The 22493-nt window shown below is 39.8% G+C and overlaps 1 protein-coding gene and 1 long non-coding RNA gene across 3 annotated transcripts; one reads left to right on the top strand and one right to left on the bottom strand.

Annotated features, from left to right (window-relative positions):
- Positions 1 to 369: 369 nt before the first annotated feature.
- LOC124147040 (neurofascin-like) lies at positions 370 to 5600 on the bottom strand. The gene is made up of 6 exons (XM_046517645.2): positions 5548 to 5600; positions 3628 to 3786; positions 1849 to 1962; positions 1378 to 1483; positions 702 to 883; positions 370 to 449 (listed from the first exon to the last, which is right to left on the bottom strand). The coding sequence occupies exons 1-6, from the start codon at positions 5591 to 5593 to the stop codon at positions 370 to 372; spliced, it is 687 nt and encodes a 228-aa protein (XP_046373601.2). The 5' UTR covers positions 5594 to 5600.
- Positions 5601 to 6753: 1153 nt separating this feature from the next.
- LOC124150593 lies at positions 6754 to 8594 on the top strand. 2 transcript variants are annotated; one of them, XR_006863256.2, is made up of 4 exons: positions 6754 to 7255; positions 7564 to 7738; positions 7956 to 8182; positions 8392 to 8594. It is a non-coding gene; the product is annotated as an uncharacterized LOC124150593 (long non-coding RNA). The 2 variants fall into 2 exon arrangements; XR_006863255.2 differs by having other exon boundaries at positions 7564 to 8182.
- Positions 8595 to 22493: the final 13899 nt, after the last annotated feature.

Raw genomic sequence — 22493 nt, 5'->3', positions numbered from 1 at the left:
ACGGCAGTCTATAAAATAATCGAGTCTGGACCAGACAATCCAGTTATTGACAGCATGAGCATCGATGCACGCAACTGGGATCGATGACATATATCAACTAAGTCAGCGAGCCTGACCACCCGATCCCGTTAGTCGCCTTTTACGACTAGCATAGTCGCCTTTTACGGCAAGACCTATTCTACCCCGGAATCTTCACGGGTCCACAACTACTTTAATTACAGAATAACAAGTAACAGCGATAACAAGGTTAACAGCGAGCTACTTTGCCTAGCTGTTATGTAACATGGACTACTACTTAAGTCATGCTTGCTTTGTAACTGAGAGAATAAAGAATGAATACACTGCAAATATAGAAGGTTGTTATCTATGTTAAAAGATGCATATCTTGCCTGCTGTCGTGTCGTCATTCTGCTCAGCAGGTGTCGTGGACAGCTCAGCGTTTGGTTGGACTGTATATAAAGAAACACTAGGTCTTCTATTATAAAAAAACAACATATTTCCTAGTATGCACGATTATAATCATCATCACCATCATCATCATTATTTTTATCACACTAAAAGCGTACTACATTAGGCTCGACAGAAGTTACAAAATAACATCGAACTGAAACAAATTTAACTTGCAGATGTTTGAGAAAAACTTACGGTTATTAGCTTGTCGACATTTATGAATACAATAAAACGTGGACGTTTGTGCTCACCTGGTAAAGTTAAATTGACAACGTGAGAGTTTGAAGTGACAGTGTTTTTGCCAATACATCGATATGTTCCTGTGTCCTCCTCAGACATGTTCTTGATTGTTACGGAGGTAAATGATAGTTTCACACGAGCAGTTTCCGTGATCTGATTGTCATCGTGGTACCAGGTTACAACTGGAACGGGTCTGTAACAGAATTATAGTGCTAACCTTCAACTGAAGGGAAGATTCAATGTATGCTTCTGATGAATATCGAAGATCTGATATCCTTTAACTGGATCAAATAGCCAATTGCCTTCCACTGATTTACCCACCGAAACGAGACATAACATCGACCATTTAAACCGCCTCATCTGTTTCATATTTTCATTTATGCAAGATTCAGAGTGACAGTAAATTTCCACAAGACTTTCAACTTTAACTTTCCAATAGTCAGCTATCCTTTATTTCGAGTAATATTACAGCAGCTCCAGCTTTTAACTTCATACGAGTTTTACTCAAACGGTAGTTTCCTCAGTGTACATTATTTATGACCGTGGTAAAACTTTCAAAAAATCAATCACCCCCATCCCTACCCCTTGATCCATCACTGTAATGGGTCCAATTGTAATGGATCAATTTGTCGACTGGAAGCAACAAATATTCTACCAACAACACAGGCTGTGTGAATAATGTTGTACCTGCCGCTGAAGATACACTGTTGTGTTACGTCCTGTCCCAGTGTAACATGTGTTGTCCCACTTGAGTATTGGAGCTTGGGCATGGCGTCCTTGACTTTGCCTGCGGCTGAAAGGTAAATATAACGCATGTAACATATATTCTCAATTAGCTATAAACTAAGACCACGACTGATTGTGTTGTGCGATAATAACAGATACACAACATCTGGACACTTATTTACCTGATTAATTGAGGTTTCAGAATGAATTTTTGGAATTCCAACCTTTCATCTGTCAAATGCTAAACATCAGTGTTTCAAAACTTCCAATTGTGATAGGGCTTATTCCAAGGAAACACGTTTAACGCTATGCTAAAAGATGCATATAAGTTATATTTTATTCAAGTTGATAACTTTAGTTGGTCTCATGGTTCCATCCTATCATCTTTAATACAAGCTACTGGCACGTCCGGTACGAAAATATAATATGTACCTTTTATGACGTTCAAATGGACAGGATTGACCAGTTTCACTTTGCTGTTACTAGCACGACTGCATTTATACACTGCAGTATCTGATACATCCACGTACGAAAAGTGAAGATTCCCTGCAAAATACAAGTAAGACCCAAGCAAGTGATAGCATGTTAAATGATGATGTATATAGAATACTCAACATAAACAGTTCCTGCGACACCAATATTTTAGTGTATTTTTCAAACAAGTAAAGTTTGGTTTTCAATATTGTAGTACAAGTCAATCAAGTCACAAAAACGCAACTGCTACAGACAAGCATGCATTCCATGCAAAAGTTGACTTTTATGCAAGCCCCATGCATTTCACTACCCACGAATGGGTATAAAAACATGTGCGTTAACGGGATTCCATATTCATGTTTAGCATCGTGCTGACAACAACCACTCAGAAAAAAAATAAAAATTACGCAATTATTCAACATTACGAAATGCCACGCCTGTCCGACAAAGAGCGTCTGCGAGCCATTGGTATGCTTGAAGCAGGATCAAGGCAACGTGATGTTGCAAGACAATTTAACGTCCACAGAAACACCATTTGGTGTTTATGGCAACGTTGGCAACAGACGAATGCAGTCAGAGACCATCCTCGGAGTGGCAGGCCACGCGTAACCAATAATCGACAAGACAACTGGATTCAAACAACACACCTACGAAATCGATTCCAGCCAGCAACAGTGACTGCAAGAAGTCACAAGAAGTCTTCACAAACCGTACGTCGCCGCCTCAGATGTGTAGGGATTGTCGCCAGAAGACCCGCCAGCCGTCCCATTTTGACAGGAAACCACCGTCAGGCATGTCTACAGTGGTGCAGACAGCGTCTACGCTGGACGGCCATGCAGTGGGGACAAGTTCTATTAACTGACGAGTCTCGTTTTCACCTCAGCCACAGCGATGGACGGATTCGAGTGTACCGACGTCGAGGTGAACGTTACGTCAATCATTGTGTCATGGAAGAAGATCGGTTCGGGGCGGCAGCGTTATGGTATGGGGTTTGATAGTGGTAGAGGGAAATCTCAGTGGACAGCGCTACCGCGACGAGATCATCGGCCCTGTTCTACCGTTTTTGCGTCGTCATGGCCCATGCATTACCTTTCAACATGACAACGCCCGGCCTCATATTGCTCGACTTGTTCAGGATTCCCTTCAACAAAACAACATGAATGTCATCCCCTGACAGGCTCGCTCCCCTGATCTCTCACCAATCGAGCACATGTGGGATGAGATGGATCGGCACCTTCGACGTCAACCACGTGTTCCACAAACACTCCAGGAACTTTGAAACATGCTCCAGCAGATATGGACAGATATCCCACAGGACTTTGTGCGACGCCTGGTCCATTCCATGAGACTAAAATGTGTTGCTTGCATCGTAACCAGGGGTGGACACACACGCTATTGATTTGTAAATTGACATTTTGTCATGTTCATGTTTTTTATATGAAATTACGCATTTTTCTGAAGTCAGTATTGCAAATTAAACCATTTGAACACTTACAGGAGTCTTTTATCTGTTGCAAACCGAAATTGTTACAGATTTGGTAAAAAACTTAACTTGCGTTAATTCTTATTCAATGTCACAGGAACTTTTGTTGTTCAGTTTATATAGGTCTTCGTGTGGGGCTACAATTAATTTTACTTCGATAACCTTTTGGTAAATGAAAGATATTTTTTAAAAATAATTAATTAAACTTAAGTACTTTTAAACAAGTTGGAGCGACATATATGAAGGTGGCGCACCGTGTCTGTCCATTTGTCTTCTCGGGTCACCTATGATCTGCTTTGCACCTCTAAACCAGTTGATTCTTCCTGACAGTCGACATGGCAGTGACACGGGCGTCCCCTCAGTTATATTTTGTGGCATCAGTAAAGACTGACCTCCCTGTGGTGGTGAGGTTGCTGGAATGTATTGAATGACATGAAACTGAATCGGAAGCTGTTGAAATTACAAGTCACTTCATTAGCAGTGACATTGACCTTACAAGCCTATCAATCGTGTAAAACACCAATATACTGGCATGTCAAGTGGGCTTTCACACACACACACACACACACATACACAGATAAGATAGGACTTTGTAAATATCCTGTGTGTACTTGTTCGTGTACGTATATTTTATTGTTATAAGTTCAGTATTTCCCTGTGATATCTTTTAAGCATATTTCCTTTAAACTGTCACTATCTAGGATCTCACACCTAGGAAAAAGGACACTATCTTCCAGGTGAAGAAATGCGTGCCTGATATATGTAATTCGATATGGCCACATGTCAAACACACTGACAAACATCCCTTTGCTTGATCCGAGAAGGAAATCCTGAACATATTGCAATGAAACATCAATACATACAGGATGTCCGGCAGTCTCGACGTGGTTCACCCAAACGATCATTTGGGAAAAAAAAGGAATCACGCTACCTCGATTGCAAACCGACGTAGACACAATTTATCGATAACAACTTCTTTAATAATTGTGAATGCGTTATATATCGTAAGTATAACTGACGAATAAAATTGAATCGTTTTGTTTTATCATTCGAAATTGAATGTTCATTCATCGATTAATCTATATATATGGGTGTATGTATCTGTGTGTATATATATATATATATATATATATATATATATATATGCGTGCGTGCGTGCGTGCGTGCGTGCGTGTGTGTGTGTGTGTGTGTGTCATACGTTACTCGTAGACAAAGGGAATCCACTATCACTCCCTGTATTGGTTTACTGAAAACGTTCACGGTCATTGCGATGACATGCGGACACGCTGCTTGTGTTTTAACCGAAATAAATGAAAAAGATAATATTGTTTCACAATTTGTATGAAATGATTATGAAACTATGATCCTTGCATAATTCATAATCGGTAAATATGATGTTTGGTCGTCTTTTTGCAGGATCTGTTGTTCATGTTTTGAAAGTGCAAATGAAACCACAAGGTCTTGTGGTCAGAAATGATACAGTAGACCTATACTGTCGAATCGTTTTCTTTATACGACAGTTTAACTGCCGTACGCTCCAAAGACATGTCCGACCCTGTCTTAATTTTTGTGATAAACTTAACATAACTTTCCTGTAAGACAGCTTCGGAAATAGACTAAGCAAGGATTCTTTCGCTACGACAACAACTTTTCGTCAATCTAGAGAGCTTCGTGAAGAGGCCGCCAGAGCATTCGTGTTCTACAATCGTGGTGTTGATATGATTAGTTGTTTTGGATATGTGATGATTTAGTTCGTTGAGCTAAAAGGTGAAACGAACGTTTAACATCTCCATCTAATACATTGTACATGTACGTCAACAATGTGATTGATTAAATCGAATAAATATCTTAACACTGTTGTTGATTTATACGTCAACATGGTGTTTGTTCATTAAGGGCGTTTATTAAAACCCACATTTCAATCCACAATAATTAAGGTGCATTTTTATCTGTCAATTGTTATTTTTGTTTAAAAATGCACATTTTGTATGTCACGGATGAACAAAACATAAATGTTTTATCATGTGTACTGAAAGTCATACGTTAGCTCACGAGGCTACAAATCGATCATTCTCGGGTCTATACGTACATGTTTTTTTCCACTGTGTCGACTTTTGTGGCAGTACATGCGCAAGTAGGTATGAAATCGATTTAGATATTACAAACTCTCTTACCGGCAGCGAGTCCATTTATTATTACTAAAACAGCCCATATCAGCATAGTTCGACGTATTCTATAAAATAAATATATATCATCAATTTATTACCAAAGAAGTCAGGGGTGCATTATAATTAAGTATATATATGCGGCACGTAGCGTAAAACTGTACTTCTTACTCTTCACTTTCTTTTTTATATAGTTGATCTTATCACACCCTCAAAAAAGCTCCACATACATTTGGTCACTAACGGCAAAACGCCCATGGACGATCGATTCTTATTTCATGATAATTAGAATAGTTCAATTCAGAAAGATCATATTGATTTTGTCTTTAATTACAAAGAGAAAAAAATCATCGTTTAATATATACTACTTGCTGCGAATATGGAAACAGGAATTCTGCAATACAATGTCGTAAAACCAAATGTGATACTTACGTTGTTACTGGGTTGGACACGCCGTGTGTAAGTTTTGATGCGAGTTATTGCGAGTGAGTGATATCTGCAGTTAACATTTCCGGGTGTGTCCATCTTCTTACTGGGAAATGGAAACACATCATAAACAATGAAGTAATTGTTACCGCCAGCCTCCCACTTCACACTATTTATGTCAAGTAGTTTCGGAGCTGGTGCGCTGTAATAATTGCTCAAGTGCATTTGTGCCGACTCGTGACACTCCCTGCATCTCCAATACAAAATATCTGTACCCATTCAGAAATAGTGTTCTGTAAGAACGTGCGAAGAACAACACTGTCACTTTGCGTGCATGGATAACTGAATATGTGAAATACAATGCACAAGTAGTTATATAGAGAAAAATAGTATTACATGTATAGGATAAAACACGTCGAGGGTTGTTATGATATTTAAAACCCGCATCCCGAGGGATTTTCCGAGGGAAAGGGTTTTAGATATGATAACAACCCGAGGGGAAGTGTTTTATCTTACTTATAAACCGATTTTGAACCTTAAAATTATCCCCAAATCCCCAAACAAGGTAAGCCATGTCGCAAAACGCATCGCGCGAACACAGCTTGCACGTGCCAGTGACTGGAGTTAACCACGTGCTCTCTCAGTTGTATTCTGTCATGCAGTCAGAGAAGACGCGATCGACAGTGTAGACGAAATTTTCCCGACCCAGTCCACATTTAGAAATGCGGAATCCGAAAGTGATGATTTTCAATACAGGTTTGGAGAGCCCTTATGTGGTAAAGAAATTGAAGAGAAATTAGAGGTGTGTGTTCCAAAATCAACCTGATATCGAAACAGTTGGGGGGCGTCCGTATTTTCAAGGTGGCAAGAAGAGAGACGGTTGCGGCCCATGAAAGACAACCTTGAATTGCCAACAGCATGCTTGTAGAACCAATATTGCAAATGGATAAAGAATCTTTGAATATTGCTTTGAAATACTTTCTCTTTGAAACAAGAAAACAAAATGGCCCAGAATATCCCGCCAACAGCTTTTATGCACTCTTCGCGGCGATTGAGTCAGCACTGAGAGAGAATGGTTCAGTCATTAACTTATTTAAAGATGATGAATTTATTGAAGCTCGCAAGTGTTTAGATGCTGCTATGCGCAATCTCTCGCAGAAGGGTTTAGGAAGTTCCAGTAGGAAAATGACTGAAACCATATCATGTGATGAAGAGGAATTACTCTGGAAGAATGGATCATTGGGTGAAGACAGTCCAAGACAGCTGCTTGATTCAATATTGTATCTCACAGGTACATATGTTTTCATGTGTATCCATATGGTTTCAATTTTGAAATATGCATTCACTATGTTCAGGACCACACAATTTTGGTTTAAATGAATTTATTTCCGATGAGATTAATTCTGGGCTTTAATGGATGTTCCAATTTATGAAAAATATATATAAACAATATTTTGAAACCATTACCATTTCATTTTGCATTTGGTTACTTTTCGACTTTGGAACCTCTTGTCTAATGTGGGCGTAAATTTGCACTCTAATTTTGAAATGAACATGATGGGTTATTATATACTCATTCTGATATTTTGTAATATTCAGGACTGAATTTCGCCTTACGAGGTGGAAAGGAGCACCGGAACTTTAGACTATATTCCTAGCCACAAATAACAGGGCCGCACGTGGATGAGAAAGGTAGACGTTATCTTTTGTACAAAGAAAATGCCGATCCATCTAGATGCTATGTCAGGCTGTTTCAAAAGTATCGTTCTCTTTGGTTAGTATTTATACTGTTACCTCACTAGATGTAGCGAAGATTTCAATCTCGACCCACGTCCAATATCTATTCACCTTGATAGAATATTCAAATGTACCTATGAATATTTCCGAAAACTAATCAAAGTTCTGATTCTGTATAATTCAGCAGTTTGAATTTTGTTGTGTAAAATAGCTGCTTACTATCATAACCATTTAATGCACAAACACTGTTTCAGTTCCGATGGAAAGGGCACAGACTACTTTTACTTCAGTCCAATGATCAATCACCGTCCACAGAAATGGTTCACTCGTCTACCAGTTGGGCACAATACTCTACAGTCCACCATTAAGAGACTCTGCAAGGCTGCTTGGATTACAGGTTCGAAAACTAACCACTCTTTGAGAGCAGGTACCAGACCCTTCCAGGCAAATGTTGACGAGCAATTTATTTGTGAAGTAACTGGTAGGTTCATTTATACCATTTGTTGCACTAAGTTGAAAGTTAATACAATTCGCAGTCCGTTATTGAATGTATTGCAATTTAACATTTTGATTCAACCATCAGAATTAAGACCAAATATCGAGTCAAACAATGTTTGATTTAACTTCGTTAAATGTTTGAACGCGGATCCAAGTCAAGTTTTATATGATTACTACGCAATTGTGTTATAGGACATCGAAGTGAAGCTGTAAGGGCCTACAAGAGACCATCTGCCGATCAAAAGGAGAGGGTTTCTCGGCTCTTGACTGGAACAAAGGTTGCTCGGACATCAACCAAAACAGTGACCGCTGAAGCAGATATCGTTTCCACTGTGCAGAATGCGACAACTTCGACTTCTGCACCACTCGATGACGATGTTACGCGTGAAAAGTCTGTCGCATACAATTTTCACTTTCATTAAAGAGACTGAATCTGTTTTTTGTTGTTCTTTGAGAGAGGTTCAACCAGCCAGCTTCAGATGGGAAATTTCGAGGATGTTTAAGTCCCTGGGATTTTATATAATATAAATTCCCTGGGATTGACATGACAAGGGATTTTAGGAGATTTAAAATCCCGACAGAACAATAGGATGACGTCACTAGAGGTTTATAAGTCAGGTTTAAAATGATTATGCTCATATCAATATCCAATTTCATAAAACGCTGTCTCCGTTGTCTAGTGAATGGCGTGTCTGCCCGGAGAGCGGATAGTCGGTTGTTCGGTCACTTGGCCGCGTCATACCAAAAGACGTTAAAAGATTGTACTTGTTACGCTCTAACAGAACGGTGGGCTCAGATTCAGTATACTGTTTAAGAGCGGGGTAGCAATGTTAAGCCTCATGTTACCTTATTAAACACCAGACTGTTTTTCCATAGTTTATTGCGATACGTTAGGTATTGTCAGAAGAAAAAATACAGATTCTTTCCGTAAAATATTGTTTGAAAACGGAAACAATTTTTAGAACAATTAACATCTCGAAATTTGTTGAAGTAAACCATCCTATATGTAAACTGAATAGCAAAATAAACTATACCTGTCTGTTGAGTTATCTTGTTTGAATTTCAATTGAAAACATCTGATGTTTTATCCAAACACTGTATTTGCGTTCATTCAGAACTCGAAGAATACTTCAACTTGGTTCTATTTTTTAAAATGTAATTTGATTAAATCTTTTTAAAATTGAAAACAATCATACACAACTGCTTAAGGGTATCTTTAAAAATCAATAAATAATATGCTTTTCACATTTCAAACATGGTAGAGGTCATGTAGTTTCAAATTAATTTCTTACCACAGTTGATTCTACACAAAATTCACCAGTCTTACTTTTTAGATTACACTTTTTATCCCCCGCCGGGCCAGAATGGGCGAAGGGGGATTGTCGTGGCGCAGTCCGTCCGTCTATCTGTCCGTCCCACAGAGGGTACTAAGCTTGTGAAATAACTCCTCCTGCAGTTTCCAGAGAATATCCCTGAAACTCTGCACACAAGATGTCGACATGTTGATGATACGCATATCGCGGTCCCGTTTCATTTCGACTAATTTTGACAAAGTTACTGCCCGTTTTACGTAGCTTCATTTGCCTAATTGTGAGAGGTCATAAGCTTGTGAAATCAATTCCTCCTCCAGCTTTTAGAGAATATCCCTGACACTCTACACACAAGATGTCGACATGTTGATGATACGCATATCGCAGTCCCGTTTCATTTCGACTAATTTTGACAGAGTTACTGCCCCTGTTTTACGGAGCTTCATGAAATCTACTACTCCTCCAGTTTACACAGAATATCACAATATCTAACTATAATTAGATATAACTATAGATAGTTTCCTTGTTTAAGGCTTTTGTGGGTGAGCTACATCCTTGTGGCATTAGCATTCAGACTGGATTTCTCCCAACAAAACGTTCTGCACAATTTGTTTCAAATGCAGTGCCATCTACTGTTTTTATTTCATACAATACAAAGAAAATATAAACTCGTTAAAAAAAATCATGCGGGGGATGTTATGCTCTCAGAGCACTCTTGTTACAAGAATAACACTAGGAATACATTGCACCGTTTGACAAAGAAACCATGTAAACAATACTCGCCGAAATCTTCATTCTACAGACACATAATAACATAATATGGCGAAATGGATGTGGATGTTTAACGACCCACATAATTTGAGCAAACGAGATGCACGATTGAAACTGTTTGTTTGGAAATCCATGCTCCGTCTGCTTCGGACGCATCCCAGGACAGGAAAACGGGACGACACCCGTACATGTCATATATGAAATTAAAGCTGAGACACTGGGCTTTTTGGCCAGTTTGCTTTCGTCAATGTATAAAATCCAAATGCGACGTACAACGTGAATACCTGCTGCGTCGTTTTATCAGTAACGACGCTATGCTTCAGAACGTCGTCCGTGTGACATCCAGTTCACTTAACCATAACACTTCCCCGTTGCTAAACGAAAAAGCTTCCCGTCGACATGTACACATATGGAGTTTATTTTACGTCAGGGCGAGGTTTTACAGGCAGCACCCTGTATCCGAAATGTGTATGTATCCTTCACTCATCTATCGTTTTAAATGATGAATAATATATTTCTGATAAACCCCTACCTATCCGGCCCGCTAAATTATGTATAATATTTCTGTAACATGCGATTTGCTATCTGCCCATATAACATACGTATATACTATGCCGTAGCCAAATAGTACGACTTTGGAAGCATATATATTATATATATTTATTATTAAATCGACATTTCTCGTTATTGCAATTATTTGTTTATTTCATCGAAAATCTTGTTTTTTTTCTCGTAATTTCGATTATTTTCTCGTAATTTCGATTAATTTCTCGTTATTTCAAGTTAATTTAAATAGCTCCACATTTCTATTTTTCTTGTTACTTCAATTATTTTCTGGTAGTTTCAATTATTTTATCGTTGCTTCAATTATGCACTGATTTCACTTTCATTTTCTCGTCGCTTCGAGTATTTTTCTCGTTACTTCGATTATTTTCTCGTAATATCGATTATTATTCATGTTTATTTAAAAAACTCGAAATTAATCTCGTTTCACTTATTTTCTCCAAAATACCACTTTCTAAGTATGTTTAATTTCTAATGGTGAAAATGATATATCCAGTACCATACAAATCTATCCTCTAAATCACCTCCTCCATGGTCATGTTGTAGAGCGCCAGCCCGGAGAGTAGAAGGTCGGGGGTTCGATCCCCGACCGCATTATACCTAAAGGCATTAAAACATGGTACTTCTTGTTACCTCGTGAGTTTTTGCGACTCGGTCTTCCAGCCAAATGTGTTCCAGGAGAAACATCTATAGAACACATCTGAACTATGATAAATCGAATGGAGTGCGTTAATAAATACAGCTTCTGATAAAAATAACAAGGCATTGGGGAGTCAGTTTGTGTTATCAAGTTTGACAAGGGGGTCTGATGGCAAGCGTTTGCCATTTGAAATCGACAAGTGGATCGGTTGGCAAGGACGAGTTTGTCATGTAGGTTGAGTGAGCGAGTGAGTTGTGTTTAACGCTGCTTTTAACAGTATTCCAGTCATATCACGGCGTGTCATCTTAGTGGGCAGGAAGCGCGAAGTGATGCAGGTCTCAGAGGTTTACCACGTGAAACCCACGAGCACGGGTATGGTGCTGACAAGCCTAGAAACATAATTGGGGCGAAACGGGATTCGAACCCACAACCACAGGTTTCTGGCATGCCCGAGGGACGCAACTCTGCACAACTATACGCGGCGCCTTAGACTACTGGGCCACCCGTGCCCCCCTCATGTAGGTTGACAATGGGATAGGGTCGCCAGCGTGTATCACTCAAGCTTAAAAGGGGATAGGATGATCTGCGTGTATCATTTTAAATCATGCGGGATTTCGAAATTGATCGCCGCAGTCAGGTTCAGGTACCATTCTAGTACCACACACAGATAACACCCTTATGTTTTAGGTGTCTGGGACATTTCATCGTTAGTGTCGCTTATGGTTGTGAAAATGACCCCTTAGGTCGAATTTCAAATTGTCAATACCGGAAGGGGCTCTCTTTTAGCAAGTATTACTCGAATGCCTGCATAGTGGGTATCAAAACGGAAGATCGTTAAAATTAGATTCACATGATGGATACAAAGAAGTTGTTCTCCGATATACGCAAAAAGTTAATCGTTCACTGAACATGCAGGACATGAAATGATGTCTAGATCCTATCCGTAAACAAATGTTTCACTCCTGCTTTCAGGAAAAAATGCATATTTTAAAGAGCTGACTGCAAAAGATATTCCGTCGCAAACAAAAGGTCATCTTGATTATTTTCTACCCTAAAGGTAGGGCGTCCAAGTTATTAGAGTGTCTGGTCTTGCACTCATTTTCAGTCATCCATTCCTATAATTTTCCTAAATATTTTGCCTCTGGTGCCCAATGTGTCGACAGATATTCGAGACTGATCATTATTCCCCAGCTTTCTGGACTCATTCAGATGCTATTGCACATATCAATGTGTGCTAGTGTAGGATAACAAAAACATATCACACACTGTCAGTAATAGTTGGACCCTTGAAGATCCGGGGTAGAACAGGTCTTCACCAACTCATGCTTGTCGTAATAGGCGACTAAGGTTGTCGTAAGTGGCGACTAACAGGATCCGGTGGTCAGACTCGCTGACTTGGTTGATGCATGTCCCAATTGCGTGGATCGATGCTCATGATGTCAATCACTGGATTGTCTGGTCCAGACTCGATTATTTACAGACCGCCGTCATATAGCTGGAATAGTGCTGAGTGCGGCGTTAAACAACAAACAAACAAACAGTAATAGTTGATAACACTCCAAAGTATATTCTCCCGCTGTTAATAAGGTTCCATTGACCAAAACGAAAGCGGAATTTAATGTGAAAAATTCTGAACACCAACGTCGGATAATATTTTAAGAACATTTAATGAGACAAAAACGTTTATGAAGAGACGGCATTCAACTATATATGCTCCCAACTACCGATCAAGACTTTCCACACACAGAAGTCAAAAGTCTTCTTCACATATTGTTCACTTCACATGCCCGTGCATGGCAATAGGTAGGCCGCTTAAGCAGTAATAATTTGATATGATCAGTTGTTTACTTCACAACAACTCATGAAAGAGAATAGATCCGAACGATTGCCCTTTCCCACATACTCGATAAAGGACGATGTATGATAAGGGTCGTTTTCCACTTGTCCTGGTGCGGGGACTCCGACGACCCACAAACTAACGGAATTCAAAATGCTTATCTGTCTGAGCTATTTGACGATGCAGCCTTGGTGTTTAGTAATCGTAAAATGCGTAACGAAAACCTTTCAACGATATTTCCATTATGTTCCGAGTGATCTGGTTTTACCATACAAAATTTGAGCTTATTTCTTTCCTACAAATAAAGGGGCATGCAATTCCCTGTTCCGCCATCGTCTTCTGTGTTCATGCTGAACCAGCTGCTTAATTCTGTGTAGTAGATTTCCAATTTTGACCCAATTAGGCTGTTAACTGTCTGCATCCAAGAAGCCTCTTTTTAACAGTCGTTTTAGACCCTGGTCAACTGGCAGCACAAGGCCATTGGGTGGAGAGATGGTTACCTCCCCTTGCTGCAGAACATGAGACTGGGACAGCGGCGTTGACATTGGTCCAGGATCAAGCATTTGCAGGGCATCAGAACCTGCATTGAAAAACGTAACAGTCAGAACACTCAATAAAGCACCCAAACATGCTTACTCTGTGTTTTGCGCCTGATGGAATCTGTTTGGGCGGATAATCGACTGATTTTCTCTGGATTGACGTTTTGAATCTACATACTTCATGTACGTTTGATAGTTATAAGTGTGGTCATTATTTTGTTTTGATAACGGTTTTTTCATTAAACAGTGAAGGTTTTGTCATGATTATTTTTTTATTCATCAACACGAACTAAATTCCAGCGTTAGGTGAAATATGTTGTGATTTATAAAATTCGAGTACACCTTCAAAACCGATGTCTAGTGGGAATGCATCAGTGTTATAATTACTTTAATGTAAGTGTATTTTCCATGAAGAGAAAGGGTTGTGAAATACAATATAGAATCATACCTGCTTCCTTGGCGAAAGTCAGAACAACTCCAAGTAAAAGAATGAGAGTGGACGAAATCATTGCACTCATTCTTCTGACTCCAACTGCTCCTAGAGAAGAAAATGATGATGTAAATGATAATAATGACTATCTTATTATTATATACTGATTAAAATAAACAATATGCAGAGGTTTTTGGTGATCCTGGCACAGTCAGTCTGGTTAGGCTATTCATCAGCTACACGCAGGCCCGGCAGCGAATAGGACTTCTCCCCGGAAGCTCTCCCTAGTCGAACCCAACGAGAACGTTTCAGAGAATTTGAAGAGTACCCAACAGAGTTGCCTCCCTTGGGCACGCCAGAAACCTATGATTGTGGGTTCGAATCCCGGTTCGCCCCGATTATATTCCTAGGTTTGTTAGCACCATACCCGTGCTCGTGCGTTTCACCATAGTGGTAAACGTCTGAGACCTGCATCACTTCGGGCTTTCCTCCCACATAAAGCTGACACGCCGCGATATAACTGGAATACTGTTAAAAGCGGCGTTAAACCCAACTCACTCACTCACTCTAATAGAAATGGGTTCCGAGGTCACCACCTGCTCCTGCGAAAACATCTCAAGTTGAGTTGAACAGTAATTCATCAGAGACGTGAAAAAAAACAGTAGCCGCTCGGAGAGGCAATCCATTCGTGAGGTACAGAATCGTAAGCTTTTCTGTTTTCATTGCAACACATTGAAAGGTTACGATGGTAAGTTTTAGCCTCTTCAAGGATAATTTTCTGAACCAGCAATTGATCCTTACAACCCCATCATCGAATTGGGCGACAATCAAAGGATGGTTTCATGAATACCGAGCTCCGAGCTGTTGCTTTGGTAATCCTTCTCTCACCTTGACAAACGGTATTTCTGATTCTTCCAACATTAAAATACACTATATAACTCACGGCTTTAAAACCACCTCAAGCTACACACAGTACACTTAATTGCCGAACAACAGGTTTAACATGAGTCATTGAAATACCTAGAATAACGAAGAGTGGAAAAGAGCATAGTATTACCTTTGTGATGAGTATCGCTGTTCCCAGATGAACCAATCTTCTTTTCTTCTGGGTGCCTGGAGATGTGTGCGTGGGTCACTGACTTAAATAAGTGAACAGTGTTATTCATATGACCAATCATCTTTGTGTTTTAATTGTCGTCACACTGACGTGTGTCGATACCCTTTAACATCTAACCAGGAGATGGTTGAGGTGTTAATGACGATGATGACTTATTTTTTCGTGTACACTATCGTTGTAATCCTGTAACCATGGTTCCTCGAGGTTACAGTTGCCGGGTATAGACCACAACTGTTTCCAAAACCTTTCACTGGAACCAATGCTGGGTCTTTTCTCACCGCTGTCATAGGTTGCATTTAATTGCCTGTAAAATTGTTTTCCATTTGATTTGAACAATAGATTTTGTTTCATGAAATTACCTTTCTTATCCCACTTTCTTTTTCTTTCTATCAACACTTTTAACTTTGCCTTCAGAGAATAAAGAATATGACTGAGAATTTTCTCCTTTGTCTTGTGTTATATTTTAATTTATTTCCAAATTGATCTTTGGCGTTTTGTTTGTTTGTTTGTTGTTAAACGCCGAGCTCAGCAATATTCAAGCTAAATGACGGCGGTTTGTAAATAATCGAGTCTGGACCAGACAATCCACTGATTGACATCATGAGCATCGATCCACGCAGTTGGGAGACAACGACATGCACCAACAAAGTCAGATCTGGCGTTTTGAAACAGATTGTCCCGAAGAACGCAATTTTAAGCAAAGTTCTATCCAGGACACACCTTTCCTTGTTTCATTTAGTTTACTTTGACACCGGTTTTTCTTTGGATGATTTTGTTTATTACCCTTTTGTGGTTCATTTTCTTTGGAAACTGTATGAAGTTCCTCCAGTGTTCGAGCCACAGCATACACGCAACAGGTAATGCCATGCAAAGAACAGTCCGCATTGAGAGTAACAGAAATACATCGTAAGATGCTTCTGTGGAGATGATTGGTTAATTTGTTTTATTAGCCTTTCGTTTCTCAATCGGTAAATTTTATTATGAAATGACAAACAAAATATACAAGGGATCATCAGAAAGATCATCGACAGCAGAGGGGTCCGAAGAGGGGGAAAATCTTCGAGGGCAACATCAGAGATTTCATTTGGTGAGCCCATGAGTGGGTCATCAGTGACAACTGCATCAGGTACTTTACGGAGAACAATGAGAGAGTCCATTTGCAATTTCGGGTCTGCTGCTGTTGGAGCTGGGGGGTTCATGTAAAGGCCCCTGACGAGTGTTATCATTTAGCTCACCAGTCTCATCGAACATATACAACTTCAGTCGCCGGAGAATAATAATGAATCCTAAATCATTCTTTAAATGAAGTTATAAAGTAGTCCGTTCCCAGAGGATTTTAGTGCATTCGCTGCAAAGTGATTTGAAAACAGATATACATGTAGATCTTAATTTCTTTTTCAGATATACGCACTTATCCCAAATTGCTAAACAAACATATGGCATTTTGCAATAGAAATTGAGTTATTTCTGCGATTGTGGACATCAATCGACACAGTTTATATCCGACACGTATAGCAATTAGTATTTGTATCTCATTCAAGTCTTATTGTAAGATATATGCAATACCCTATCACTGTAATACTCTCTGTTGTTTTGTTACCGAGTTTGCCGGAATAAGCACCCCCACCTTTATAAGCGTCCGTACGAAACTCGAATATTTACATGATAGTCTGTATTTTCGTGTGTATGTTACATATTGTTGTTTAAGATACGCAACAGAGTAGAGGTATTTATAATTGATATTAAAGTACGGGGGATATAGAAACGGGCTCCTTCCGTCCGTACGTCCGTCTATCACGTTTCGTTTCCGGAGCATAACTCAAAAACCGTTCAATAATTTATCATGAAACTTTGGAGGTCAGTCAAGTACATGCTGAACTGGTGCCTTTTGCTATTAAGAAATTTTAGAAATTTTATTTTTTTACGTTTAATGGCAACAAGATGGACTTAGGTTCTGTGAGGGTAGGGTTCGTTTCCGGAGCATAATTCATAAACCGTTCAATATTTCTTCATCACACTTTGCAGGTCTGTCAGGTACATGCTGAACTGGTGCCTTTTGCTATTTATTTTTTTAAGAAATGTTTACTTTTTACGTTTCCATGGCAACAAGATGAACTTAGGTTCCAAACTCTTCTTTTCTTTACATTCTCCATGACAAGTTCCACCTCGGTTAAAAAAGGTTAGGGTTTGTTATGATTTAATTTTGTCATAAATTCTGCAACAGGGGCGGGGGATATAGCCACGTTAGTGGCAAACTCTTGTTATCAATGACTCATGCACTGAATCATACTCCTGTTACAAGCCGTCCAAGGCGAGGTGTAGTAAACATATATCTATGATGTCTTAATATTTGTGGAAGAGTAGAGTTGATTAAATAGCCGAGGGTGTGAAGGTAACAGTGGATTACTAAGCTACCGTAGCTATGGCAATTCCCTTATTCAATTAGCAGCTCTCGCCGCCGCCCTGCCCGTTCCCGTGTAGCATACATATTACTTCCGAACTACGAGGGCTATTCAATATATAACCAGCCTAAGCTATTTATCAGATCTTAACGGTTGCATGCTTGTCACGTGTTGTGCACCAATGTATGTCACGTGCATAGACAAAGTTTCACTGAGGAAATTGTATTTGAAGTCACACACGTGATCTATAAAGATGGCAAGGGTAGATTCTGCCAAATTTCCGTCAAAGGTTGAATACAGGGCTGTTATGAGGTACCTCTAATTAAAAGGGAAACCAGGAAAGGAGATACATGATGAATTGTCAAATGTTTATGGTGACAGTGCACCTTCGTATGCACAGGTCAAATTCTGGGTTCAGTATTTAAGAGGGGTCGGGTGCACCTGGAAGATGAGCCACGCCCTGACAGGCCTGTAGAGGTTACCAATGACCAAACCAGTGAAGCAGTGAGACAACTGGTTGTCAAAGACGCATGAAGGTGTCAGAAATGGCCAAGGCCTTGGACATTTTAGGGGGAAGTGTCCATACCATTTCGCATGATCGTCTGGGTATGAGGAAGCTGTCTGCCCGATAGGTCCCGAAATGTCTGAGTGATGATCAGAAGGCTGTACGTGCGTCAATGTGTCAGGCACTTTTGACGCAATGCAGTCGGGATGCAACAAACTTTATGGAGAGAATTGTTACTGGTGATGAAACCTGGGTACACCACTATGACCCAGAAACCAAAGAACAGAGTAAGCAGTGGACTGGCTTTGCTTCATCCCGTCCCAAAAGGTTTAAGACTCAACCATCGGCTGGCAAAGTCATGGCAACCATCTTTTGGGATACCAAAGGGGTCTTGCTCATTGACTTCTTGCCACGTGGCCAGACTATTACTGGAGAGTACTACTCCGATCTCCTGGACCGTTTGTGGACTGCTATTTTTGCCAAACGTCGTGGAAAGATCACAAAAGGTGTGCTGCTCCAACATGATAATGCCAGAGTGCACACCTGTCGACTTGCGGTTGCCGCAGTGAAGCGGAACGGGTTCAAAGTATTGCCTCATCCACCTTACTCACCAGACCTGGCACCAAGCGACTACTTTCTCTTCCCAAACTTGAAGAAAGAACTGCGTGGACGTCATTTCCGGTCCGATGATGAACACACGACAGCAGTGGAGGGGTGGTTACACGAACAACCCAATGGTTTCTATCACAACGGGCTTTTAGCTCTCACACATCGCTGGACAAAATGCATAGACCCCGCCCTCTCATTGCTAAGTTTTCTCTGACGGAGGAGAAGATTATAGTACTGAAGCACAGACATACCTTGAGGAGTGTTGCTATAGGCGTTGCTAACGACCTAACCAAGCACCAGAGACAGACTCTAGCTGATCTGAGGGACAAAGGCCTAGATGCCAACTACAAAAATGGTAGACTGGTCACAAAACCTGGTACCCATGACAACACATCCAGACACGAATCGACACGGAGATATGTACTGGCTAAACCAACCACTACTGTTCCTGTTTCACGGAATGCCCAACCTCTAAGACCTGTCCACTCTGCCCCCAACAGCAATTCCGAGCACAGTGCTACCGCGGACAGTAGCTAGGGATACGGCCCGGCCCCTACCATCACTTCTGAATTATCAGGGGCGGTCGGGTAGCCTAGTGGTTAAAGCGTTCGCTCGTCACGCCGAAGACCCGGGTTCGATTCCCGACATGGGTACAATGTGTGAAGCCCATTTCTGGTGTCCCCCGCCGATATATTGCTGGAATATTGCTAAAAGCGGCGTAAAACCATATTCACTCACTCTGAATTATCAGGTGCAGATCATTCCATTTCCATATCAAACCTCAAAATAGTTACATGGAATATTGAAGGTTTTCTTTCCAAAATAGACGATCTAGACTTTTTAGATTACATAAAAGGCTTCGAAATTATATGTCTAATTGAAACATTTATTGACTATGCATTATCCATACCTCAGCTGTCAGCTTATGACACATATATTGCAAAAGCTCATAGGCTAGCTAAGGCTGGTAGACTGTCAGGCGGTGTAACGTTGTTGGTTAAGACCCGTATAGACCTGCACTGCCAACAGATTGAATTAGATATACACAATGTCGTATGCATTAAATTCGATAATTTCTCAACTCTTGGCAAAAACCTGTTATTATTTGGAATGTATGTTCCACCCATCGGCTCAACATTCTACGTTGCAGCTGAAAAGGCAACCGCCATTGAATTGGTTGACCAGTGGTTGATTGAGCATAGTGACTTAGACTGTGAGGTCATCATCTGTGGGGACCTGAATGCCCGTGTAGGCGGGGGAAACAACCCACCAGAGACACTTATTCAACGTGGCCTCAACAATGCAGCATTCCCCGATGAACCACCCGTTCCAGTAGAAAAGAGACAGTCATGTGATAGTTTTGTAAACGCTTTTGGTCGTAAGCTACTGGAACTGTGTTTCACTCATGATTTATATATCTTCAACGGCAGGACAACTGGAGACAATGAGGGTAGTTTCACTTACATAGCAGATCAAGGATGTAGCGTAATCGATTATTTTATAGGTTCAGTTAATGTTCACAATTTTTGTCAATCCATGTTTGTGGATACAAGAGTTGAGTCAAAACATATGCCTGTATGTCTACATTTGGACATATTTCTCCCTAAAGTATCTACAAGTGATGATTATCTTTCCACCAAAACACACAAATATAAATGGAACCCTCGTAAGCGTGATGTGTTTATAGGAAGTATAACGAATCTATGTCCATCCTTCAACGAGCTTATCGATCTTTTAACTTTTGATTTCAATCTTGCCCTCGAAAAATTTGTTAATGTTGTTCTTTGTGCCGCTGACTGTATGAAGGTACCTTGTGTTAAGAGTTCCCCCCGAAATACGGGGTTTTATAATAGTGAATGCAGACGAGCAAAACGGGAAGCGAGGCGATACATGAGGAAATTCAAAGGGAAGAAATCTAACGAAAATAAGTTAATCTTTAAGTATAAACATGTTTGCAGAACAGCAAAATCAAACTATCAATTTATGACACGAACAAAACTAAAGTTATTTCTATCTGATTCAACCACATTTTGGAAAGAGTTACGGAGTATATCAGGTCGTAGGGAAACAAAGAATAACATAAGTAAAGAGTGCTGGTTTGATCATTTTACAAACGTTTTTCAGTGTACAGATGTATTACATGCTGAAGTCGAATGTCAATGTGATGAAGATTTTATACTTGATGAGATTGACCAGTGTATTTTGGAGTCGCCGATTACCGACTCAGAAATCCACAAGGCTATAAATCGTTTAAAGAATGGCAAATCCCCTGGTGTTGATGACGTGGTCATTGAAATGTTAAAATGTTGCTAAAATGTAATAACTCCTTTCCTACGAAATTTGTTCAATAATTTATTTGATTCTGGATTGTTCCCTCAGAACTGGACGAAAGCTATTATCCTTCCACTACATAAGAAAGGTAACAAAAATAATCAAGATAACTTTAGAGGGATATCTCTATTGTGTACAATTAGTAAGGTTTACACAAGTGTCTTAAACTCTAGACTTACAAACTGGGCTAATATAAGAAGTAAATTACCCGAGACACAAGCATGCTTTAGACAGGGATATTCTCCTGCTGACCACATATTCACGTTGAATGCAATTGTTAACAAATGTTTATCGAAAAGAAAAGGGAAATTACACGTTGCTTTTGTGGATTTTAAAAAAGCGTTTGATTCAGTAAATCATCTTAAACTATGGGAGTGTCTGCACGATGTAGGCTTGGGTGGAAAGATGATGAGAGCACTTAAGGGAATCTATGCCTCCGTGAAAGCGTGTGTGAGATGTAATGATAACATTTATGCAGAATATTTTGATTGTCCTAACGGAGTTAAACAAGGCTGTATATCAAGCCCTCTATTATTTTCCTTTTTCATCAATGAACTGTCAAATGATGTTTCATCACATGGGAAACACGGCGTACAATTATTTCCTGAATTGTTTGAAATATTATTATTATTGTTTGCCGATGATGTTATTCTTGTCTCTGACACAGTAACTGGTTTACAGAACCAACTTAATATTCTTGAAAACTTTGCAGATTCACATGGATTAACGGTTAATTTAGATAAAACGAGTGTTGTTGTATTTAGACGAGGAGGGCGGTTATCTGTTCATGAGAAATGGTTCTATAAAGGCAAACGTATTTCAACCGCCAACTTCTATAGATATCTTGGGTTTGTATTCTCATATACATCAAAGATGAACCAATGTGTTTCAGATCTAGCATCAAAGGGTAAACGAGCTTTAATGGAAATATTTCGCAATCTACGGAAGATTGGTTTTGTTGACACTTCAGTTTTCTTTAAAATATTTGATACTCAGATTCAACCTATTATTTTATATGGTGCGGAAATATGGGGCGTAGACAGATTTGAAAAAAAATAGAACAAGTGCATATTATGGCTTGTAAGAAGTTTCTTAACGTTGGTTTGCAAAACCCAAATGCTATTGTGTATGGGGAATGCGGTCGGTACCCACTACATGTAAATGCTATGTGTCGTTCTGTAAAGTATTGGCTAAAACTGATTGAAATGGACGAAGATAGGATACCAAGAAAATCTTATA

Source organism: Haliotis rufescens, unplaced genomic scaffold (genome assembly GCF_023055435.1).
Source record: "Haliotis rufescens isolate VD_foot unplaced genomic scaffold, xgHalRufe1.0.p SCAF_1, whole genome shotgun sequence".
In the NCBI taxonomy this organism is placed as follows: Eukaryota; Metazoa; Mollusca; class Gastropoda; order Lepetellida; family Haliotidae; genus Haliotis; species Haliotis rufescens.
Note: the sequence above shows the minus strand (reverse complement) of the source record. Positions and strands in the feature narration are given on the sequence as shown.